The sequence below is a fragment of the Hemicordylus capensis genome, chromosome 2 (assembly GCF_027244095.1).
Source record: "Hemicordylus capensis ecotype Gifberg chromosome 2, rHemCap1.1.pri, whole genome shotgun sequence".
In the NCBI taxonomy this organism is placed as follows: Eukaryota; Metazoa; Chordata; class Lepidosauria; order Squamata; family Cordylidae; genus Hemicordylus; species Hemicordylus capensis.
The window spans coordinates 346,847,263-346,873,328 of record NC_069658.1 but is presented as its reverse complement, the minus strand read 5'-3'; the positions used below and the strand labels follow the sequence as shown (position 1 = coordinate 346,873,328).

General features: G+C 45.5%; 1 protein-coding gene and 1 pseudogene across 5 annotated transcripts in view; one reads left to right on the top strand and one right to left on the bottom strand.

The window, feature by feature from the left end:
- Positions 1-26,066, top strand: part of SPOCK1 (SPARC (osteonectin), cwcv and kazal like domains proteoglycan 1) — a 904,393-nt gene that overhangs the window by 551,481 nt on the left and 326,846 nt on the right. For all 5 annotated transcript variants that reach the window (XM_053293595.1, XM_053293593.1, XM_053293594.1 and 2 more), the window contains one exon: positions 21,173-21,308. In XM_053293595.1, coding sequence (XP_053149570.1) covers positions 21,173-21,308 — 136 coding nt within the window. The remainder of the gene's footprint in view (positions 1-21,172; positions 21,309-26,066) is intronic.
- On the bottom strand, positions 2,455-2,574 carry LOC128348526 (uncharacterized; annotated as a pseudogene).

The following is a 26,066-nucleotide window of genomic DNA, read 5'->3' as shown; positions in this document are numbered from 1 at the left end:
AGGCAGCTTTATAGAGGGCGGTTCTAGCCACGGGCCTTTTTATGTTCTCTTTATAAAGACCTTCAAATGGACTGAACTACTCAAATGGCTCAAGTTGATTCTGAAAACTGTGTTGCAATGACAAGAGGGCCAGGGGAGCAGAAAATGTTATTAGCACTAAAGGTTAACTCGCACTAGCAGCTCATCCTGAAAATATAAACTGTATGACAATAAGCTGAGGTATAAAAGGAACCAATTTGGGGATTATCTAAATCATCAGCAAAAATACTCCAAATATAGGTTGAGGTCAGTGTTTTGCATATTTGTTCCAAACTGTTCTTTTTTGTAGTGGACAATAAAGATCAAGACTAACAATATATAAAATAAGTCGTAATAGTATCATCTGTGGTGGTGCAGTGGGGAAGCAGCTTGCCTAGAGTGCAAGAGGCTGTTAGTTCAAAAATCCCCGCTGGTGTGCTTCCCAGTCTGTGCCTAGTAAATACATTTGTAGTCACCTGTATTGGGCAGCAGCAATATAGGGAGGTGCTGAAAGGCATCATCTCATACTGGGCGGGAGGAGGCAGTGGTAAACCACTCCTGTAATCTACCAAGAAAATCACATGGAATATGATTGCTAGGAGACAACACTGACTCAATGGCACAATATCAATCAATATCAAATGCTAATAGTAATAATATGCAATAGAGTTGCCAAGTGGCTAGGACATAAATAATGGTGACAGTGAATGCAAAGAGGTAGCATTCCAGCAAGTGCCATGAACCTCCACTGTGGGTGCCACCCCAACAACCTACCACCTGCCTCTTTCCCCCATCCTGATGAGGCATACTTCATGGATGTTACCTGCCAGCTATCACTACGGTAGCAACTCCTCCATCTCCACTCTCTCTGCTTCCCCTACCAGAAGGAGAGGAGAAGTGTAGAACTGGTTGTTGCAGTAGTGGTGGCCATTTAGAATGGATGCTCTTGCGAGTTCCTTCTCTTCACCCTGCCTGCACCCCTTTGAATGTCTGCAGGAATTGCATGGTGCATTCAACTACTGTAGGTTTTAAAGAGTGCACAGAGAGAGGTTCCAGGAATATTTTCCTGCTTCCCTGTCAAAGCTGGTCATGATTCAAATCCTACAGGCTTTGAAGGAGTTGTGCAGGGTGACAAGGGGCTCAGGGCACTGGCAGCTTCTTCTCCTTGCTGCTTCTCTTCTTCTCCTTGCCTGCATGCATTGGATAGGGAGCAGGTCAGATTGCTAGCTGAGAGCTCCCAACTTTACTCTTGCAGGTTTTAAAGGGGATGGCAGGCAACTAGAAGATGCTGCTAGATTTTGTTCCTGAATCCATTCCAAGGACCCTCTCCAGGGATGGTCCCAAGGTCTTTGGGTGCTAAATGCACTGCAGCCTTGCCCTGCCCCTCAGTACAGACTTTAAAGACAGGTGAGTAGAAAACACTGCTGGCAGAGTTGTTTTTATACAATGTAACATTCAAACATGTATTTTAATCACTTGCTGTTCTAAATGATATTTCTGAAGTATATTCTGTTATTAGTGCCAATCTAGATGTGAGGTTAAGAAAGTAAATATCTCCAAAACTAAGACTGGGAGGCAAGATATAAAGATAGATTGTACAACCCTGATCACTGTGATTTAAGGGAAAAGATTAAATAAGTACTTGTCAATAATGTTTAGGTTCTATAGGGTGATGTTGTTGGATTGGCTTCAGAGACAAATGTCAGCCTCTTGTCTGCTGTTAACATATTCTTTGTCCCACAACTGTGACTCTCACTTGGAAGTCTGCGCTTCTCCCAAGTTTGTTGTGAAGAGAAGAATGCCTTTCTGAATTTTGGGCAGAAAGTTGTGTCATTGCATTGGAAGCAATTGATATTTTCTATTGTAACACTTGTTCAGTTTTGCAAGGTTGACTTCTTTTTGGGTTAGTTTTAGGATTCCTAGGTTGCAATCTCTATAGCATTATAATAAAATCACCTAAAGCAGAATAAGTCTCAGCTTCTCCTGCCTGCTTTTTCCAAATATTTTCATCCTTTTCCCCTTGCCATCAGCTGTGGTCAGGATCCATCTGTGTATAACAGGGAGGGAGGGAGAGTGGATGATAGTGCTGAAGTTGTAAACAGCTGAGGGGGTCTACTCAAGAAAAGAACTAACTGAACATAGGAAGCTGCCATATACTGAGTCAGACCATAGGTCCATCTCGCTCAGTATTGTCTACACAGACTGGCAGCAGCTTCTCCAAGGTTGAAGGCAGGAATCTCTCTCAGCCCTACCTTGAAGATGCCAGAGAAAGAACATGGAGCTTAGATGTTCTTCCCAGAGCGGCTCCATCCCCTAAGGGGAATATCTTACAGTGCTCACATTTCTAGTCTCACTTTCGTATGCAACTAGGGCAGACCCTGCTTAGCTTAAGGGGACAAGTCATGCTTGCTACCACAAGACCAGCTCTCTTCCCTTAGCCTACAGCACCCGGTATTCCCAAGCAGTCTCCCATTCAAAGTACTAACCAGGCCTGGCCCTGCTTAGCTTCCAAGATCAGATGAGATTGGGCGTGTTCAGGGTAATGTGGCCATAGACGTCACACTGCCTTGAGATCTCCTCAAGAGTTGTGTATGTTTGCAGAATGGAACCTGCAAACACTGATGGAACCGATATAAACTTGCTGGGAGCATCAGTTCACTACAGGAGAGGTTTTTTCTCTGCCTGCTTATTTGCCAACCAGGCCCTGAACCTCATTTTCTTGGCCTCTGTCCCTGAAACCTGTTTCTCATTTTGATTCTCGCTGAACTTTGAGTCTGCTGCTCCTTTCAATGCACTTCAGCCCATCTGTCCTGGAATACCTCCATGTTCAACCAGCTGTCTCCAATCCTTGACTGTGGTAGTGGGTGCTCCCTCATCTATCTTCTGAACTTCTTGAATGGTGAGCACAACAAATATCTGGTTGCAGTCTAGCAAACCTAGTTTAGAGGGCCTTTTTTAAATTCAGTTGCAAATTATTTATGTATTTATACAATTTGTATACTGCCCCAAACCTCCATGTCTGGGTGGTTTACAACAACATAAAATAAGTTAAAACACAAAAGTAATAACCTTTAAACAATTTAAAACCAAAGTTTTAAATTTGGATGAAAAGATAAGTCTTTGTGGACTTTAAAAAAGTTTTCAGAGGAGGGGAAGTTCTTTTCTCAACAGGGAGTGTATTCCAGAGTGTTGGGGCAGCAACAGAGAAGGCCTGTCCCTGTGTGGTGTTGGAGAAAAACCACTCCTTAGAGGTTCTTTAGTAAGATGAGGCCACACCGTTCCATCAGATTCAAAGCTTTATTAATCATGGCATGCTGGGCAAACAACCTGACTCTGAGAGCCCTGATTGTGGGTGGATACAAAGTTTATATACAGGGTGTCTTATAAGTTATGCTAATAACAGGATCCAAAAGTACACAAATCCAAAATTCATCATCCTAGTTTTAATAACCAATCACAGTCAGTCTGCAACTTACATCTTCTCATTACTGCGCACGCTTGACCTTGTACCATAATCACACCATTGTGTGCAATCTACAAACATGGCATCTTGCTGGAGACAGTAATGGAGTCTATTTTCTTCATCATTGGCCACCAGATGAGCTGGTGGCAGCTGCAGACAGACCTCTCTGGATTATCTCAATGGGTGATGGAGCTCATAGTGAAGAAAACATTGAGCCGGGCCTCACGATCAGTGAGACCTGGTTTGGAAGGGTGAATGGGGAAAGCGGGCTGAACCGTGGGTGAACAGTGGGTAAACCGTGACAGAGCCGGCTGGGTTGCTCAGGAGCCGCACGGCCCCCGGAAGCTCCAGTATATCCTGCGCAAGCACGCAGGGCATACTGGGGAGACCCCCAGAGCGGGGAGGCAGCTTTTCGCCTCCCCTCCGGGGGTCTACTCATGAGTGATCGCGGCACGGAGCCTCGCCACGGCTACTCACGGTCTTTAAAACCAGGTTTTCAGAGCGCTCGCTCTGCAAACCTGGTTTTAGGGCAGGGGTAGTTAGGCGGGTTACCTGCCTAGGAACCACCAGGCTTGCAGCTGAGCCTGGTGGTTCACACAATGGGGCGAAATGGGCCTCCACTAGTCCGATTTCACCCCAACATGTGAATAGCCTCATTCTCTTAAATATCCAGGGCCTAAGCTGTTTAGGGCTTCTGCAAGAGAAGCTTGCAGAAGAGACAAGAGGAGAGACAACATCTGCTCCCAGGTAGACCCCAGGGTGTGAGACTGGGTGCCTGCCTGTTTGCTTGTCCTGCTTGTCCTGCTGCCCCCCGTCTGTTATCTGTCCCCCAGGACTGGTTGCTGTGCTGAGGTGAGGCCTTGCAGGATTGGGGATGGGGAGGAGGGTGACTTGGCAGTTTCCTGCATTCCAGCTGCCTAGAGCTGCCTGCTCGGGGCTAGATAGGCTTCTACCAGTGGCGGCAGGGTAGCCCCTTTGGGGGAGCCACTTCGGGGGACAGCGAGAGCAAGGGCCAGGTCTCTTGGCCTAGGTATTTGTATGGGGGGAGGCATTTAATAGTGGAGCTTCTGTTTTAATTTGTCCTGGGTGAGACAATCTTAGTATGTGTCTGGGCTTAACTGGAGATGGGGAGACAGGGGGCATGTCCACTGACTGTGGGGTGGCCATTTCGGTTGTGGTGGGGAACAGAAGAAGTAACGTTGGCAGGTCGGCGGGCCATTACAGGGGAAGGGGACTTGGAAATCTAATAGCTGTTTCCCCTTCCGGCTGTCCTGCCAGTTCTTTGACCTTGGGGAGCAGTGCCGATCATCCTTGGAACCTCACCTTGCTTCTCTGTAACACCAGGTTGGTCCAGAACAAATCAGAAACCATCCATGATTTGATTCTGGATGAAGGTGCCAACCTGGTATGTATTACAGAGACCTGGCTGGGGTAGGATGGGGGCCCAGTGTTGTCCCGGCTTCTTCCTCCAGGCTACTCTGTTGAGAAGCGGGTGAGGGGCCGTGGGCGGGGAAGTGGAGTGGCTGGGGTCTATAAGAATCATCTTTCCCTTACCAGGATCCCTATTATAGTGTCGGACCATATCGAATGTGTGTACTTAAGTCTGGGGACCAGGGATAGACTGGGACTTCTGTTGGTGTACCGATCGCCCCATTGCTCAACAGGGTCCCTAACTGAGCTGACGGAATTGGTGTTGGAGTCCCCCAGGCTTGTGGTGCTGGGAGACTTCAATGTTCACTTTGGGACCAATTTGTTTGGGGCGGCTCAGGAGTTCATAGCGGCCATGATGAGTATGGGCCTATCCCAAGTGGTCTCGGGGCTGACGCACATTGCTGGTCACATGCTTGATTTGGTCTTTCACTCTGATCAGGGTGGTGTTCCGTGGGTGGGGAATCCTGTGATTTCCCCATTGTCATGGACAGACCACCATCTGGTTAAGGTTGGACTCACAATCACTTCCTACCTTCGCAGGGGTGAGGGGCCTATTAGGATGGTCCGCCCGAGAAGGTTATTGGATCCAATAGGATTCCAAGAAGCCTTGGAGGGATTTAGTGTTGGCTCTGCTGGTGATCCTGTTGATGCCCTGGTAGAGAAGTGGAACAGCAAACTCACTGGGGCAGTAGACATGATTGCTCCTAAGCATCCTCTCCGACCTGCTTCAAAATTGGCCCCTTGGTATATGGAAGAACTACGGGGGCTGAAGCGGCAAGGTAGACGACTGGAGCGCAAATCGAGAAAGACTCGGCTTGAATCCGACAGATTGCAACACAGAGCTCATTTGAAGACCTATGCTCAGGCCATATGTGCGGCAAAGAAGCGATTTTTTTCTGCCCGTATTACATCCACAAGTTCACATCCGGCGGAGTTGTTCCGGGTTGTGAGAGGGCTAGTGAATGCCCCTCCTCCCGTGAATCAGAATCTGGAACCATCGATTACCTGCTGTGATGTGTTTAATGAATTCTTTGTGAGGGAAATCTCTCGTATTCGGGCCTACTTAGACTCCATCTCCACAATTACCTCGGTGTCTGATGTGGAGGTGTCCAGCGACTCCTCTTGTGTGATTAGGTTGGATCGGTTCCAGTTTGTGTCTCCTGAGGATGTGGACAAGCTGATTGGAATGGTGCGGCCCACCACCTGTTCTCTTGACCCTTGTCTGACATGGCTTATATTATCTGGCAGGGGGGTTGTTGTAGAAGGCCTGGTAGAGATTATAAATGCATCTCTGAGGGAAGGTAGGATGCCTCCTTGTCTTAAGGAGGCAATTATTAGACCGCTTCTGAAGAAGCCTACCCTGGATCCCTCGGACTTGAACAACTACAGGCCTGTCTCCAACCTTCTGTGGCTGGGCAAGGTAATTGAGAGGGTGGTGGCCTCCCAGCTCCAGACAGTCTTGGATGAAACGGATTATCTTGACCCATTTCAAACTGGCTTTTGGGCTGGCTATGGGGTGGAGACTGCTTTGGTCGGCCTGATGGATGATCTCCAATTGGCAATTGACAGAGGAAGTGTGACTCTGTTGGTCCTTCTGGACCACTGGGTGGCTTTTGATACTATTGACCATAGTATCCTTCTGGAGCATCTGAGGGGGTTGGGAGTTGGAGGTACTGCTTTGCAGTGGTTCTGCTCCTACCTCTCAGGCAGGTTCCAGATGGTGTCCCTTGGAGACTGCTATTCTTCAAAATCTGAACTTTTGTATGGTGTTCCCCAGGGCTCCATATTGTCTCCAATGTTGTTTAATATCTACATGAAATCTACATGAGAGATCATCAGGAATTTTGGTGCAGGCTGCTACCAGTATGCTGATGACACCCAAATCTATTTCTCCATGTCAGCATCATCGGAAGAGGGCATAACCTCCCTAAATGCCTGCCTGTAGTCGGTGATGGGCTGGATGAGGGATAACAAACTGAGACTGAATCTGGATAAGACGGAGGTACTCATTGTGCGGGATCGGAACTCAAGAGATGATTTTGATCTGCCTGTTCTGGATGTGCTCACACTTCCCCAGATGGAACAGGTACGCAGTCTAGGGGTGCTTCTGGATCCGAGCCTCTCCCTAGTGTCCCCAGTTGAGGCGGTGGCCAGAAGTGCCTTCTATCAGCTTCGGCTGATACGCCAGCTGCGTCTGTTTCTTGGGGTGAATGACCTCAAAACAGTGGTACATCTGCTGGTAACCTCCAGACTGGATTACTGTAATGCGCTCTATGTGGGGCTGCCCTTGTACGTAGTCTGGAAACTACAGCTGGTCCAGAATGTGGCAGCCAGGCTGGTCTCTGGGTCATCTCAAAGAGACCATATTACTCCTGTATTAAAGAACTACACTGGCTGCCAATATGTTTCTGGGCAAAATACAAGGTGCTGGTTATAACCTATAAAGCCCTAAACAGTTTGGGCCCTGGGTATTTAAGGGAACACCTTCTTCTGCATGAATCCCACCGCCCACTGACATCTGCTGGAGAGGTCCGTCTGCTGCTGCCACCGGCTCAACTGGTGGCCACTCAGGGACGGGCCTTCTCCGCTGCTGCCCTGAAGCTTTGGAATGCGCTCCCTAGTGAAATAAGAGCCTCCCCATCTCTGACAGCTTTTTAAAAGTCTTTAAAAACACATTTCTTCACCCAGGCGTTTAATTAATGTTGTTTTAATGGTTTTAATGCTGTTTTAAAATATTATTTTTAAATTTTTAAATTGTTGTAATGTGTGTGGTCCCCCCACCCTCCATTTTTGTCTTAACGAATGTTTTTCTTTGTTTTTATTCTGTTGTAAACTGCCCAGAGACATAAGTTTTGGGCGGTATAAAAATGTAGGTAGGAAGGAAGGAAGGAAGGAAGGAAGGAAGGAAGGAAGGAAGGAAGGAAGGAAGGAAGGAAGGAAGGAAGGTTATAACCATAACTAGCCAGTGTAGCTCTTTTATTATAGGAATAATGTGGTCTCTTCGATATGACACATAGACCAACCTGACTGCTGCATTCTTTACCAACTGCAGTTTCTGGACTACGTACAAAGGCAGCCCCACATAGAATGTATTTCAGTAGATAAGTCTGGAGTTTGCCAGCATATAAACCACTATTCTGAGGTTGTTTATTTCAAGAGACAGATGCAGCTGGCATATCAGCCAAAGATGATAGAAAGCACCTTTGGCCACTGCCTCAGCCCGGGACATCAGGGAGAGCTGTGGATCCAGAAGCACTCCCAGACTTTTGGGGAGTGCCCAGACTCCCTGTTCCTTTTGGGGAAGTTCTACCTCCCCTTTGACTTGGAGCAACATTTACTGTAAATGTATTGAACTCATGATAGTCAATATCAATATCCTCTGTCATCCAGGTTTCTTACAGCAGTACTATATCATACTTAAGTAACATTTATTTATTTATTTTATATCTTTGTAAACTGTTTTGGGAACCTTATATAAAAAAGCAGTATATAAATATTGGTTCATTCATATCCGTCGTACCTCCATCTTGTCTGGATTCAATCTCAGTTTGTTATTCCTCATCCAGCCCATTTCTACCTCCAGACAGGCATTTAGGGAGGTTATACCTTCTCCTGATAATATTGACATGGAGAAATAGATTTGGGTGTCATCAGCATACTGATAAAATCCTGCACCGGATCTCCTGATGATCTCTCCCAGCGATTTCATGTAGATGTTAAAAAGTATTGGAGGCCATATGGAGCCCTGGGGGACGCCATACAAAAGTTCACATTTTGAAGAGTGACAGTCTACAAGCAATACTTTCTGGAATCTGCCCAGTTAGGAATTAGTAGTGGGACCACCACAAAGCAGCATCTCCCACACCTAACCCTTTCAGACACTCCAAAAGGATACTATGGTTGATACTATTGAAAGCCACCAAGAGATCTAAAAGAGAGAGTTTACTCTCCATCTGTCAATTCATAATTGGAGATCAAGATCAACCATCAGGCCACCCAAGGCAGTCTCCACCCCATAGCCTGCCCAAAAGCCAGTTTGAAATGGGTCTAGATAATCGGTTTCCTAGCTGTGAGGCTACCACCCTCTCAATTACCTTGCCTAGCCACAGATGATTGGAGTCAGGCCTATAGTTGCTTAACTCTGAGGGATCCAACGCAGGTCTTGATCCAATAAATAACTTGATTACTACCTTCTTGCACAATGTGTTTCTTTATTATAAGCTCTGTGGAAGAGTTAAACCATTGTAGGCTTACATGAAGCTGCTACAAGTATTAAAATTTGAAGTATGTGTTTTCTAGAAATAGTGTGTGAATTCTATTTATTCTCAAGTACAGCCATAATTTGAACACTGTCACTTTAGTGAGATATACAACAGGAACCTTTCTCTGGGTGTTTAAAATCTAGTCTTTTTAAACCTGTGAAGTAATATGAATGCTGCATAGGTGATATTATGAATGCTGCATAGGTGATAAGCTTCCGAGGCAGAGAGAAATAAGATAATAAAACACTCTTTTCCTGTCTGGGTTCTGGATTTTGACAGGTCATACTTTGACTTAAAGTACTTACGCTTCTGGAATGGAGCGGGACAGAGAGATAAAGGTAAAATGAACACACATCTTTGTCAAGTGAAAGACAAAAGATTCATGATAATGACAGCTCTAAAACTATGGTGTTTCTGACATTTTAGATGGGAAAAGTATTAATACCATATTCTGTATTAGAAGATTTGCTACATAATATTTCTTTAGCAAAACCTCATTAATAAAGTGAAGTTTGTTATCAAAATATTTTACTGTTTACTAACTTTTTACTTTTTTCTAACAGGAAAAAGTAAAAGATTGATAAAAGCAAATCGAGCAGACAGACACGTTTTAGGGACGTGCACAAAACTAGTTTGCTCAGTTCGGTTCAAGTCCAAAACAGACTAAAACCAAACCGGGCATGTTCGGCTTTGCCCTCTCGAACAGACCCTCCTGCTCAGCTCAGATTCGAGTGTGAGTGTGTGTATTACACACACACACACACACACACACACACACACACACGTTCACCGCCTCTAGCAGGTGCTTCCACATCCTTGGGAGGTCTCTGGCTGTTCCACCTCCCCCCACCAGCCTCCCCCCAGTCTCAAATGGCCCGGTTTGGGCCATTTTGGGCCCATTCTGGGCCTCTCTGTGCTGGTGGTGGACATCTTGGAGGCCACCGTGCATGCGCCATGGCCATCTGTGTGACCAGTCATGGAGATGACCAGGGCACATGCATGGTGGGCTCCAAAACGGCCACTGCCAAACCCCACAAACTGGCCCCTAGGTAGCTGGGGAGGAGGGTTCGACTCAACCTCGAGCTGAACTAGGCCCAGTCCAGCTTGAGGGCAAGCCCTCAAGCTGGACCAGTTCGATGGCAAAGTGGCTCAAGGTCGAGCTGGTCCGTGCATCCCTAACACGTTTTCTACTTTATCACTTAAGGTGGACTTGTATTATAGGGCTAAGAACAGTTTCTGCTGATGGGCTTGGGCAACATGAATATTGGGCTGTGTATGGCAACTAATTATTGCTTGTGTTTTTTCTCTGTTTATACATTTTCCCAATAGAAGATGTGGCTCTGGTGTCACCCTATTGTAGGTTACGCATTGTAATGCTGTTGATGCATTTGTTGAGCTTAATATCATTTTTAAAAGGTAATGGCTAACACCATCCCAGTGCTGCTGTGAACCTGGAAGGCAGCCCTGACATTAAGAATGGGCAGTTGCACAAGCAGCACTCCCACAGTTTTCCCCATTCATGCCAATGGAGAAATGTGTGGTAGCTGCTTACACAACTGCCCGTTCTTAACAGTGTTGGGGCTGTTTTCTGAGATAGCAGCAGCTCCAGGGCGCAACATTATGGATCCATACCATGTCTGCATTTTTTAAAAAATGTATTGTTTAGCTGGTCCATTCATTTATGCATCATATAACTAGTATGTACTATGGCAATTGCCCCTTCCCTCCAAAGCAGACTCCCAGTACTTCTTGTATTTATCTGTCCACAGCCATTCCCTACCTCACTATTGTTTGCCCTAAATGTTAAACTAGAATATGCTACAATAACTCATCTTTGATACTTCTTGGCTTCTAAGGAGCCACTTTAACAGACACATTGATGGATTAAGTGGAACAATGTAAAAGTAAACACATGAATGAATAGCTGGAAAATATGAACTAATTGCAGCCATTGTTTGGGTAGGGAAAAGAAGGATGTTGCATGGAAGACTCAATCAATCATTCACTTGAAGGAATGAGTAGCTGGTCAGGACCCCTTGCGGTTGTACTTTTGGGGAAAGAAGCACATAGTATTTAATACCTCTGGGGCCATATCCTGATTGCAATTTAGGAACATAATAAGCTGCCATATACTGAGTCAAACCATTGGTCTATCTAGCTCAATATTGTCTTCATAGACTGGCAGTGGCTTCTCCAAGGTTGCAGGCAGGAATCTCTTTCAGCCCTATCTTGGAGATGCCAGGGAGGGAACTTGGAACCTTTTGCTCTTCCAAGTGCAGAGCCAGCCGAGCGGCGGCCTGGGTCCAGCCCCACCCAGCGGCCCCTCTGACAACATCCCATGCGCGTGATGTCACACGCACAGGGCATGCCTGAGCCCCAAGAAAAATCCCCTCTCCACTCACGAGCAAGCGAGTGCTTGCCCATCCTTTTCAGGTAGCATTTGCTGCCTGAAAGCCTCTATTCCCCTTTCTCTCCCTTCAGAGAAGGAGAGAAAAGGAGAATAGCTGTTTTCAGGCAGCAAGCGCTGCCTGAAATGACAGGGAGGGGCTGGCTTGGGCTCTTCGGAGCTCGAGGCCATGCCCCATTTGTGCGTGTGGGCTGCAAAAAAACCATATGTGCAGAGCCACAAATGGGACCATGTGTGCATTGCACATATAGCTTTCAAATATATCTTCCTCCCCCATCCCCATGTAATCAGCTGCTGTTCTCAATCCATGCTTCTAGCAGTAATAACTTCTAGTATTCTTGCTTCATGTGGTTGACTATTATTGTGTAGCATGATGACTTCTAGTTTAACAACAACAACAACAACAACAACATCCTTGCAGGTGTTCCACAGTACAAAGGTTAGGCATTTTATAAAGTTCTTGGGAAAGAACAGAGGCGTAATGATAGGGGGGGCAGGGGGGGCACGTGCCCCAGGCGCCATCTTTTTGGGTCACGTGGGGGGCGCCACCATGACCCCCGCTGATCCCCCAATTTTTTTTAAAATTTTTAATACACAAATTTCTCTCTGGCAAGGAAGGGAGCGCGTCGGCGCCCCCTCCCACGAGCGGTCCCTTCTGCTGCGCCCGCGCTGCCCATTGCTTTGCTGGCCTGCTTGGCGGCGGGCGCCGCGGCAGGCGCCTTTCATGTGCTGCCTGTGCTTTGGCTGGGCTCGCTTGTCGCTCTCATCACTATCAGGCGCCAGCAGCCAGAAAGAGGCGCGGCCCCCGCCCCCTCTAGTGGCTTGCAACTTAAGTTTCTGGGTCTCTAGTCAGTGTAGTGTAATGCACGCACGCACGCACTCACGCGCGACTCGGCCAGCGGCATGCCAAGTCGCGCTGCGCATGCGTGCGTTCGTCCGCTCGGTTCGCCTGCACGTGGTGGCGTGTTCCCGAAGGAGAGCGTCGGACTCGTTGCTGGCTGCAGCAGGCACAGGAGGACACACACGGAGACCTGGCACAAGAAGGATTCAGCGGGCGGAACCACCAGACCTCGAGAGTGACAGCATTGCGTGTGGTCAACAAGGTGTGTGTTTTCATCCCTGATTCCCATTCTGCCACAGCCACTTCCTTCCTGCCTGCCTGCATCTGGTGGAAGCAACCCCCCGCCCCAAGTTCCTGAATCCTGCTCATGGGTTTGATGCTCGGTCGGGGTTCAAGATAAGGTTCCCCCTTGTTGTGGGCAGGAGAAAGAGAGAGAGAGGGAGGTGTCGGAGACGAAGAAGAAGACGCTGCGGGTGGGGGAGTTGCGACTTTTTTTTGTCTTTGCGGCGAGAAAGGAGTTGTTTGTTGCCCAAGAGAAGGGGCGGGTGGAAGATGGTTGCTGGTTGTGCGCCACTTTATTGCATACTTGAATGATAATTTCCTCCCAGAAAATGCAAGGAAGTTCCTGTATGATAAAAATGCTCCAAATAACTTTTCTTACTGGTGAGTGGGGAATATGCGGAAGTCTTAACATTCTTGTGCCCCCCCCGCCCACCCCCCAGCACTTTCTCATAAAACCTAAAGTGACATCATCAAATGCATCCCCCCTCAACCGCCGCAGCCACCACCACGGCTGCACCAATGTGGAGAGTGGAGGGAGAGAGGACGGAGAAGGGGACGCGAGGGGGTGGGGTGGGACGCCGCGCTGCCAAGCAGCCGAGGATCTAGGAGGCACATGGACCTGCCTCTCAGCTGCCTTCTGGCCTGATTTCTTGGAAATAAAAATGGTTGAGAAAAAACGAGACGAAAGACCTTTTATTTACTGAAGTTAACAAGGATCTTTTCATTTCCCCTCGATCACACAGGTGAGGGCAGTAGCTGAGGACGTGACTTAGACTTGCAAAAATGTGCGCACACGCTGCTGGGAAATGTGACTTGGTTTTTTTTAAGCAGGAGGATGCCCTTCTCCCCTCCTTCCTTCCCTCATTCATGAAGCAAATAATAAAGACAAGATAACGCTCCTCCCGCCCCTGTCTTCTGTTTATGAACAAAACACAAAACACCACAATCCTCCCGAGCTGCTCCCAGATGCTTTTAAAAAACGTAACACCGCCCCTCCCCCCACCCCGCAATTTTATGTTATGTGTTAAGGGAGGGAGATAGTTACATGCTCATTCATGCCAGCCAGGTTAGTTTGCAACCATGGGGTAAGGGTGGGGAGGAGAGCAGCAGGAGCAAACTATCCCTTTCCCCACACAGCCCTGCCAGTTTCAGAAATGTGTGCACCTGTTTGTGGTTCTTTCCTTTCTGTCTGCATAATCTCGGTGCAAATACAACTGTTAGCTCTTGGGATTTTTCTTCAGGGTCAAAATCAGAAATGAATTTGTAGGGATATAATTTAGTAATTTGCATGTTGTGTTTTTCTTATCTTTGCAAAGGAAGTAGCATTAACTATAGCAGCACATGTTCTGGATGGAAGGAACACACATGTTTTCCTCCTCACTTCAAAATACTGTAATGTAAACTGTGCTTTGACTTTTTTGAAGAGTTCAGGAGTTTTGCTGCAAGTAACAAAGCAGCCAGCAGCCTGTACTACGCTTTTGAAAATACCGCCCCCCACTCACCGCACCAGACAAACTCACAAGAAGAAAGCACGAATGGGTTTGCCGGCTTCTGTACTGCTGCCCGGCTGTTTCTCTCCTCACTCGATCGTTTTCTCTCAGCTTATGTAGAAATACTTTGTCCCTATAGGTGCTGTTAAGGTTTGTCTTTTTTCCTAGTTAGGCTTCCGTTCCGTTCCCTTAGTAATTCTGCGATAGGCAAAAATCCAACAATTAAGCAGGCAGCAGCTGTACCTAGTAGCTTTCTCCTTCTTATACTGTAGATCAGCCATTTAAAAAGAAGGCGGCGGCCAGCCTAAGGAGGAGTTCCACACATCTTCCTGTGTGTAGTGCTACAGGAATAATATACAGCTCTGTGAGTAGGGTGAGAAGAAGATCAGCTGGATGGAGGAGAGAGCAACAATATGAGAAAAAGAATCTTTGCCAAGTTGTGTGCATTGTGATGGGGCTGGGACTCTTCCTCCATCTTCAAATGCATTCTTGGTTTTAAAAAAATGTATCCTGATTTTGGACCTCAGACCCTTGCTGAAATAGAGTTTATCTGTCTGGTGCTCGCCCCTCTATATACTTGCCACACCCTGAGATAAGCAAATCCAACTGTTTTGCTCTTTCACGAAAAGGTCTCCTGATCTGCTTTTAAAAGATCACTTTTCTGATGGTCTTTGTTCACCTTTCTATCTGTGGTGTTCCCTTCAGCATAGGTGCAGTGTGTTGGCTACGTGTGTGTGTTACTTGAGGATTTGGAGTTGTTTCGGAAGTGCCTCTTTTCTCCTCCCCCCCTTCCTCGTCGCCTCCATGTGTGCTGCTTCTCCTCATAACTCCTGCCTGCACTTACTATTCAGGATGGAGATTCACACTTTCTGGCTTATGTGCTGATTTTTGGTCATTTGTTGGATTTTTGGTCATTTGTTGGATTTTTGGTTATTTATGTAATTTTTTAAATTTTTAAAATAAAAGTTTTCTGAAACATGTGTGTCAGTCAGATGTATGCTGGGGGGGCGGCGGGGGGGAGGCGCAATTTCAGTGCTTGCCCCGGGCACCGTTTTCCCTAGTTACGCCACTGGGAAAGAAGCCCCCACTGAAGGTTAGGTAATTTCACTCACTAACCCCTGCTCCAGTGCAAGGTCATGGCAGTTGTTGCCACTGCTCTCTGCTTCCAGAGATAACTCAGAACTGGGTCTGAACCAACCTTTGGAGAATTCCCTCTGTCTATGCAGAGTGGGAATCTGGCTTAGTTCACCCCTTCTGTAAGGTTTCCCCTTTTAAGTAGCCCAACCAAGCAGTCAGCCCATGGGGAGCAGCAACTCCGGAGTCTCTGAGCATGCACACACAAGAGCTGAGGTTATTCTTGCCCAAAAGATGACTGTATTAATCTACAGGAACCAAGGTGGGTAGGGGAATAGGTAGACACTACTAAAATGAAGCAAAAATCATTTCTAGCTCCTAACACATCCTACCGTCTAAGCAAAACACTTACATATCTTGGTGATCAGCAAATAGATAGAAAGTAGCTGACAACTTAACACAGACAAAAGCACACATTTAAAAGAGTTCATAGGTAAAGCACCTGGAAGGGCACTGCGTGCCTTCCACCAATCAGAGGTAGGCCACAATGGCTCAGGTTGACAGCTCCTCAGCCAATGAGAAGTGGTATGCCCCAGTGGGCAGAAGCTGCCACTTTTCTGCAGCAGTTCAAATTTTCCATTTATTATCCCCACAGGGGAGTAGAAGTGCAAGGTGTTCCTTTCTCCTGAGCTAGACAGGATTAGGGAATTGGTGAGGGGCAGGTCCGATGGATGCTGTAGACATGGTGCCCTTGCTTTCAGGATAATAGAGGCTGACTCCCATCATGTGCAGGGTTCCTTCACAGCTCACAGTTCTGAGCAACACAATAGTATCACAATGAATTTACAGATCTAGATCCACTCTGTTCCCCAAGCCAGCAGCAGAATGTAGATGTCCATTCAGACACCAAACACAACCCTATCCCTTTGGTTGAATCTGGAGTATTTTATTATTTAACTGCCTTAATTAATAATGTTTTTGTAGGTGAATGCATTCTAGAAGATTAATGCTGCTGTATATTGCAAGAGCTTCTTCTTGATAATGAGGGACTGATGGCTTTGACCGCCGGCTTTTCTTTTTGTAGTTCATGATATTTTGATGGAGTTGCTTCTGTGGACATAAGCTTCCTAATAGTACTATTTATCACTGTGACAAAGGTTGGAATAGCAGAAAGCTTGCACTGCAATGAAATAATAGAATTTTTATTATTTTAGCAGCTGAATGTGACATTACAACAGAATTTGTATTGTGCAGCAAATTGCAAGCTGAGGTGAAATTGCTTAAAAGAGCATCTATATGTGTGTTTTCTAAACAATGATAAAGTCATTCAGTGGTACTTTGAACATATGCCTTGTCTAAGTTAAACAGCTCCAATGTGCTTTTGCAGTAGGGCAAATCAGTAGGATTGCAGCTGGTTTTCGTAATGCTTGATATGAAACTTGTGCCAGTCATTGTTCTGATGTCTAGCAAAACAATATCATAAAAAGTAATATGACATTGCCAGATCCTTGATGGTTAAGGGCACAGACTATGAGATCAAGCGCTCTCTCTGTCCCCAACCACCACCTCTTCTTAACATACAAATCCTCTTCAGTGGGCTTGCCTTAACCATTATACTAAGTGTTCTGTCTCTACCACTGCTAGCTCTTAACTGGATTTTTTTCTATCCCACGATTTATATTTTTTAATACAAAGCAATGATATTGCATTACCTCATGTAACGAACAAAAATATAAGCTAATAAAATATAATAATGGCTGACATTCAGATTTAATATTGTGCTGCCAAATATGTTGTGCTTGCATTCCAGACTAGTATTGCACTAGCACAAGCAGGTTTGCACTTGTGCAGCAAGGTAGCACACCTCCTTCTCTGGAACCTCTTTCTTAAATATATTGCAGGGAACCTTTGCCCAAGAGCACAAATCTAAACATCCCTGCAACATTGTGCAGCTATGCAACTATCTATCTATCTATCATATTTTATACCACCTGATATGTAAATCTCTAGGCAGTGTAAAAATTTTAATATTAAAATCACAGGTTAAACTACATAAAACACAGTAAACGCAATATAAAACAAATTGTTAAAATTATTAAAATTCTAATTAAAAGCTTGCAAGAACAGGAGAGTCTTGAGGGTCTTCCTGAAAACAAACAGAGAAGGAGATGCTCTTATTTCAGGAGGGAGCATATTCCAATCTTGCAGAAGTGCAACTTTGTTCGCTACACTAGCACAGCAGTAGTCTGGATGTTGACTACAGCTTTAGATAAAAGATTAACAATATAAAAACTGAAATGGACATTGTTCGAAGAAAGCAGGTTATATCCAAAGGTGACTTGCGTAAGCAGAAAGGCACTGCCATTCATGCAAGGCATTCTTCTGCCAATTTGTCCCTTCCCCTGCACCCCCATTTCCCATCCTACACTGTTCTGGAATGTAGATTCACTTCAGAATCTGGAGCTGGAAGGAGGAACAGGTAAGCAAAGTTGCACAAAGAGATTATTTTTTAAATTTAACCCAGCCTTTTAAAAAGGAAAAAAATGTCATTTTTCAGAATTTCACATATTTTGAAACCAACAAAGAGGAAACATAGAATTCTATTTTCAATACAACTTTTATTGTTGATTGCATTGCCTTGAAATTTATTTTCTAAAAAGAGAATCTGCTCAGAAGAGATAACTGTTCTGCACTGTTCCCTCTAAGGCATGTGCATGTGTGCGCACGCTCACAAGTTGTCGGCTCAGTTCATTTTATGAAGATGTCGGCTCAGTTCATTTTAGATCCTGCTCAGGATGAATCAGGAAGCCCCATTCTGAATGCAGGTGTGCACACACTGCCTTGATACTGCCGCCCAGAACAAAACTTATTCCACACAGAGATGAAAAAAAATAGAGACCACTGCTTTTCTGACTTGCTTGGACCAAGATTTGGAACCATGATAGCTTTGGAGCCATGGTTTCAAATCCTGGACAGGAGTGTATTGGCATGTCTAAGACATCATGGAGATATTTGTTTCTAATAAAGGAGACTTGTTTATGTAGTTGGCCAGAAGTCTTTGGATGGCACCATAATGTGGTAATTATAATTACTTACTTCGAGGAAGGTCAACTAATGTCCTACTGAGGCTGGAAGTGAAGAAGTGAAGACTGGGCTGCCCAGTGCCAGAATTCGCTTTGTCAAATTCAGGTGAATGGTGGTATTCACTAGGAATGTGTGTGAACCATTTTCTGCTGTTTTGTCTGAATTCAGACTGACCTGACACAAACCAATTCGGAAAAGCCAACCGGCCAATCCATTGGTTCGACTAAACAAGTGTGAACGGGTTTGCTGGTTCGAGCAGCTATAAAGCTCAGGGCAGCCGGGTGGGGGCAGTCAGCGAGAGTCACCTTTAAAAGTAAATGAGAAGGTGCTGCTTACTGGCACGGTGCTGCTCCTGGAAGCTGCAGCAGCACTCCCCCCAGCAGCCCATGCAGCGGTAACATGGCTCCTAGCACTCACTCATGCATGGAGGCCATTTGCATTGTGTGACCATGCAAATAGCCTCCGTACAGGTGTGGAGGCCAAGTGAGTAAGTGCCAGGAGCTACATGGGCTGCTCAGGGAGCACCACAACAGCTTCCAGGAGCGGTACCACGTCAGTAAGCAGCACTTTCTCACCCACCCACCCCCGCCCCGGTGATGCCTGCCCTCACCGGCTGCCCTAAGCTTTATCCCCTTTATAAGCAACCTTATAGCCATTCAAATCAGCAAACCAGTTCGCATAGAACCAGGGCCGATTGGGTTCAGTCTTGGGCCGGACCGCCTTTCCTGAAGGCTGGTCCAGTTTGCTATCAAACCGTTGAACTGGCCTGGTTCACAGTGGACCGGTTTCCTATCAAACTGTTCGTGCACACCCCTAGTGTTCACTCCTGTGAGTAAAAAGTAAACCACTACCCTCAGAATTATCTAGCAACTGGTGATATGGGGGAGGTTTCTATAAAAGGCGAATATGTATTTAATAATTGTATCTCATGTAATATGCTATACAACAGCATTTTAGAGTTCAGCAAGTATAGGGGAAATCTACATTTGAGGGGAAACTCTATAATAGTTTTTTTTTAAGTTAGAGGGGGGAAAGGTAAGAACATCAGTGATGTAGTGATGGCAGCCATTCATTTCTTAACTTTTAGATGTCCAAAGATACACTGCAGGCTTCTTAAAGCCTTTAGAAATGGTCTTAATCCAAAAATAGAGCACTTTACAAAGAGAAAGAAAAAATGAACATAATGTGATATATCATTTCTCTGAGTGCAGAGCAGAGGTCACAGGGGTGACCTAGCTGTGCATTTCACCATTATTAAATACAATATATAGAGGTCATTCACACAAACAAAAACTGTGTTCTAGCCAAGTTTGGGAGCTGTGTGTGCTCTCAGTTTTGGGTTGTGTGGAAGCAAAGTAGGAGGAAAACCTGGAAAGAAAACCTGGTAGGAGGAAAACTTTTCCTCCCACCTCGATTCCACACAATCACTTCTACCCAGGTTTTCCTCTTATCTTGCTTCCACACAACCAAAAATTGGGAGCACATACAGCTCCCAAACCCCAGTAGAACATAGTTTTTTATTGTGTGAATGGGCCCTGACTGCAGCCTCGTGCTGTGGGTTGGTCTTTTTGTCCCACCTCCAGCTCAAGTCCTAGGAACACCCTGATTGGTCGGGGCTGGGCAGAGGGCGGGGACCACGTGCTGCTTGAGTGGCTCCCTCACTTCCTCTGCATTTTCAATTTAGCCGGCTTCCCTCCCTCCCTCCCCTAGGCACAAAACGGGCTTCGGCTGGTTGTCCTTTTGGTGGCCGAGTAGGTATTTTTGCCCCTTGGCATATTGGCCGAGCTGGAGGGTCTTTTTGCCTACTCCATTCTGCGTTTCCTAGTTCTTAGTCAGTTACGCCAACCGGGAAGCTACAGTGTGGGCTGGGTGGAGGCGCACATGGGTTTGAGATCGGTGAGCACCCTTGGGCAGTTTTGAAAATGGTGGATTGGACAATTGGTCCCTAGAGGCTTGGCGGCTCGGGAACCTAGATTCACCAGGAAACCTGCTGCAAGGCTTCATACACCTCAAAGGCTTTGCAGCTAGGGTGTGAAGCCCTAGGAGTTGCCCTGAGCCTGATGGGTTGACAAGGAGGGGGAGAAAGGGGGTTTATCCTGCTTCTATCTCGAATCAGGGTGTGTCACCCTTTTGTGGGGCAGAGCCAAGGACAGCAATGTCCAAGACCAGCCTGGTTAGGCCCGCACTGCAAGGGAGTGGAGTCTGATTCACACAGTTCACTGATTGGACCCCGTCAATACAATCTGGCCCTTTTACCCAAGCCTATTGTGTCTGTGTAATTTAAAGCTTGTAGGTATAGAGCAGTTAAGGTTAGGTATCAATAGTAATTGCAATTTAGATTTTTGTAATAGCCATTTTGGTATGATTCCTCACTTCAAAAACAAAACATGGAAGTCCTTCTGACAAGGCATATCAGAACAAAGTCTAAGTGAAAAACACTTCTCCCTGAATGTGCTGAATTATTTTTGTACTGGAAAACTTTATAGGCTTTTGTTCTCACATCTCTGAATAATCTTCAAGGGCAGCCCCACACAAGACCAATTACAGTAATTAAAACCTGTGGGTGACAGTAATTAAAACCTGTGGGTGACATGAATGACCAAGACAAGGTCTGGTTTTTGTAAGAAAGGGTACAGTTAGCATATGATAACAAATAACTATTGTTAGGCTAATAATAATTTGTGTTGCCTTTAAAATATACTTGGGCAAAACAAGATTTGAAATGGATACAAAGCACAATATTTGAGTTCTCCAGCGTACATTTTGTAGAGACAATCTTGATAATCTTTATTGGTAGCATTTTTTGTTTATCTTTTCCAGCCTTCGACAAAAGAAAGGAAACATTCCCCAGAGGCACTGGACTGGACCAGCAGCTAATCTCGTAAAATGCAAGCCATGCCCTGTGATGCATGCCAGCCCTGTTTGTGGCTCTGATGGACATACATATACAAGCAAGGTAACAGCACATAATTTTGAAAACCTTTGTGTGGTGATTAAAACTAGCATGAGAAATTTAAATCTGTATGTGAAGGAGAATTCCAGCCCAAGCCATTTGGTGACATCCTTTGCATGGAGGATTGTTTCCCATGAATAGGGTTGTGGAATTAAAGTTTCAGTAGTTTCAGAAGAGGTGTTGTAGGCTATCCTTGCTTGTTAGTAGAATGCTATTAAAATGGAGAAGTAAAAGGGCTGACGTTTGACTCAAGTTTTGAGGGCATTGTAAAATTGCCAGGTTTGATGCTAAGCTTCCTACACAATGGGAATGAAGTTGATTTTATATGTAAAGTGTGCATAAAAAGCAATGATTGAAGACACCCCTTATGTGAATTTGGTTGCTCTATATTTCCTTTTCTCTGTGGTGTAGCATAAATGAACGAAGCTGCACTGCATTTATATCTCGCATTGTCTGGTTGTTAGAAAGTAAAAGCCTTGGTGGGAAGTGTAACATCTGACTTCATAGTGAAAATATAATTTAGAAATAGTGTAACTGTGTGGCTGCCTATGTGTTACAGAGTTTGTAAATACCAGCACAACAGAGAGATAGCTAAAACACTAACAGAGTTTCACATCTAAGAACAGCTAACCCAGCAGATATATATATTTTTAATGTTCAGATTATTGCTGCCTTTAGGCATTGTTTCAATGAAATGAAATCACCTCCTTGGTCATGTTTGATTCAGACATTGACATCTCACTTTACAAGAGAGGTTAAGATTTCCAGCTTTGTTCTTTACTGTGTCCTGAGTTGGATTACTTATTCAAGTATTAATTCCTTTTAAGTATACAACTTGCTCTGTTCATGAGGGTTTCAGCTAAGTATGAACCCTTATATTAACATATCTGTTTGCATTAAAATGTGAATGAAAAGATAAAATGCAAAAATACAGACAATTTAAAAATGTCTCCCCTTCTCTTGGGCTATCAGCATTTGCCAAAAAAGGGAAAATATTTTCATTATTTATTTGATTTTTATACTGCCCAGCTGGCCCGTGTCCTCGGGGTGGTTTACAAGAAAAAGAAAAAGAACATAAACATTTAAATCAACTCTAAAACAATGATCTGAATAATAATAAAAACTCTAAAGCAATAAAACACCCACTGAAGCCAATGAAACCAGAACACCCTAACAGAGAGCCAGTATAAACAACAAATTGGAACAACAAGGCTTTAGCCTGGTGCCTAAATGTATATAAATAAGTAACCAGATGGATCTCCCTAGGGCTCACATTCCAGGCAGGGGGGCAGGGGACGGGGTCACTACTGAGAAGGTTATCTCCCTGGTAGCCACTCATTGCACCATTGTGAGCAGCAGAACCCAGAGAAGAGCTTCTGAAGAAGCCCTCCAAAATTGGGGAGGAACATACCAGTGAAGATCTTCCTTCAGGTAGAATGATCCTAAGCTGTTTAGGGCTTTAGAGTTCAACACAGACACTTTATATTAGGCCAAGGAATTGACTGGCAACCAGTGCAACTAAAATAGCACTTATAAAATATGTTCAAACCGGCCAATCTCACTAAGCAGCCTCGTCACTCTGTTCTGCACCAATCAGGGGTGTATCTAGGGTGGGGCAGGCAGGGCACGTGCCCTGGGCGCCACTTGAAGCGGGGCACTATTTTTTAAAACGAAAGACATTTTTAAAAAGGTGACCGAAAACAAAATGGCCACAACACATCCTTAAATGGCTTCTGTGAGGCCCTAGGCCATGCCAGGCCTCACAGAAGCCATTTGAGCATGTGCAGTGGCCATTTTGTTTTTGGTGACCATTTTTAAAAACATAATTATTTTTTAAAATGGCCACCTCACATGCTCAAATGGTCCCTGCAAGGCCCTAGGCCTTGCCAGGCTCACAGAGGCCATTTGAGCATGTGTGTCAGCCTCCCAAATGGCCACCAGACCGATCTTTGCAGGCCCAAACAGCCCAAAAATCAGCCTGGGATGGGCTGCGGCAGTGAATTAGGAGGCCGGCGGTGGGAGGGGGAACCTTTGCAGACCCTCCCCCCCACAGCCTTTAGGAAGCCCCCCAAAGGAGCTACAGGTTTTATATATATATATATATATATATATATATATATCACTGTACACATATTTAATTTGACACTATGTTCAGAGAATCGGCTTGTGGATACTGAGCTGAAGCTTATGAGCTAGGATTGTATTCATTTGCTCTTACTTTGATTCTTGTGATGTGAGTTAAATGTGATGTCTTAATAATATGGCTATTAATGATGAGTTTGTCTTTGAATTAGTGTGAAATCCTTAGTATTAAGGCCCACAGGAAGTTTCTTGCTCTCTTTCTCTCATTTTAACTGTCTTTCTGGAAGACTAGAATATATTCCAAGTAGTGACACAGTTTACTCTGCATATCCTTTAATTATTTTCAGAGTATCTGGGAAAAGCCAAATTCTCCATTTATTTTTAAAACTTATGTAATGTGATGCTACAATGCATAGCAGAGAATTAGACAGGCATTTCTGTTTAGTTCCCAAGTACACCTCCACATAGTATTTGGGTATTTCATGAGTCCCAGCATACTGCAATTTGTAGTTTTCCAGCATTTTTTGGTCTGGTTATGTCCACTGCTAAATAGTTTTTGAAATATTAAAAGATTAATGAGCTTGACTTGCATTTTTGAGCTGATATTATGGTAAAGTGATCTGAAAGATGGGTGTCAGATGTTTGGACGGGGGGGTGCAATTTCAGTGCTTGCCCTAGGCGCTATTTTCCGTAGATGCGCCTCTGGCACCAATACAAGTTTCTGGACTGTCCTCAGGGGTAACCCTAAGTACAACACTTTGCAGTAATCCAGGCAGAATGACACAGTTAAAATATTAAGCTAAAAATATAAGAAAAATCTGATTAAAAAATTTAAGACACAACTATAAAAACAATACAAAATACAAAGAGCAGCAGCAGAGACAATTGTATCAAAGCCTGGGTAAAAAGCCAAGATTTAACATGCTTTCTAAAAGCTGTGATGGAGACTGAGGAGCGAATAACCACCGGGAGAACATTCAAGAGTCTGAGGGCAGCAACAGAGAAGGCCCTGTCCTGTGTGCACACCAACCGAGCCTCCCTCATTGTTGGCACCCGGAGCACAGCCCTCTCAGATGACCTCATCAAGTGGACAGCAGCCCTTGGGAGCAGGAGGTCCCTCAGATATCCAGGGCCCAAACCATTAAGGGCTTTAAAGGTCAAAACCAGCACCTTGAATTGGACCCAGAAACAAACTGTCAGCCAGTGCAGCTCTTTCAAAATGGGTGTGATGTGCTCCCATCAGGCAGCTCCAGATAAAACCCCAGCTGTTGCATTTTGCACTAGCTGCAGTTACCGGATATTCTTCAAGAGCAGCCCCACATAGAGCACGTTACAGTAACACAGTACTGTGATGTGGCTAAGGCATGGGTAACTGTGGCCAGATCTGTCTTCTCAAGAAAGGGATGCAGCTGGCACACTAGATGAAGCTGTGAAAAGGCACCCCTGGCCACCGCCTCCACCTGAGCTTCCAAAAGCAGAGCTGGGTCCAGTAATACACCCAAACTGCGTACTTGCTCCTTCAAGGGGATGTGACTAAGGCATGGGTAACTGTGGCCAGATCTGCCTTCTCGAGAAAGGGATGCAGCTGGCACACTAGACGAAGACATGAAAAGGCACCCCTGGCCACCGCCTCCACCTGAGCTTCCAAAAGCAAAGCTGAATCCAGTAATACACCCAAACTGCGTATTTGCTCCATCAAGGCGAGTGCAACCCCATCCAGAAACGGTAAAATCTCCTCATCTTGATTGGCTCTCCTACTGACCAACATTACCTCCGTCTTGTCTGGATTCAATTTCAGTTTATTAGCCCACATTCAAGCCATCACGGCCTCCAGCCCCCAATTCAGGACATCCACCTCCTCTCTAGGATCAGGTGACAAGGAGAAATAGAGCTGAGTGTCATCTGCATATTGCTGACAACTCAGTCCAATTCCCCAGATGACCTCTCCCAGCGGTTTCATGTATATGTTAAACAGCATGGGGGACAAGACCGAGCCCTGCGGGACCCCACAGACCAATGGTCATGGAGCTGAGCAGTAGTCCCCCAGCACCACCTTGTGGACTCCAAGAAAGGACCAGAACCACTCCAACACAGTACCTCCAATACCCATACTTGAGAGGCAGCCCAGGAGGACACCATGGCTGATGGTATCGAAAGCCGCCGAGAGGTCCAGCAGAACCAACAGGGCTGCACTCCCCCTGTCTAGTTCCTGGTGTAGGTCATCCACTAGAGCGACCAAGGCAGTCTCAGTCCCATATGCGGGGCGGAAGGCAGATTTAAAAGGGTCCCGATCATCCATATCATCCAAGATCCTCTGCAGCTGGGACACCACCACATGCTCTATCACCTTGCCCCCAAAAGGGCAGGTTTGAGACGGGTCTATAGTTGTCTGGGTTGGAGGGATCGAGGGAGGGCTTTTTAAATAAGGGTCCTACCATTGCCTCTTTGAGGCACGATGGCATCCTCCCCTCCCTTAATGAGGCATTAATAATCACCTCCAACCATCTACCTGTACCCTCCCTGGCAGCTTTTATCAAGATCACACGATGTTGCCCGCACACTGCCCAGGATCTTGTCCACATCCTCAGGCTGCACCAACCAAAAAGAATCCATCACAATAGGACCAGATGGTACCAGAGGCACGTCTGCCGGAACTGCCAAAACTCTGGAATCCAAATT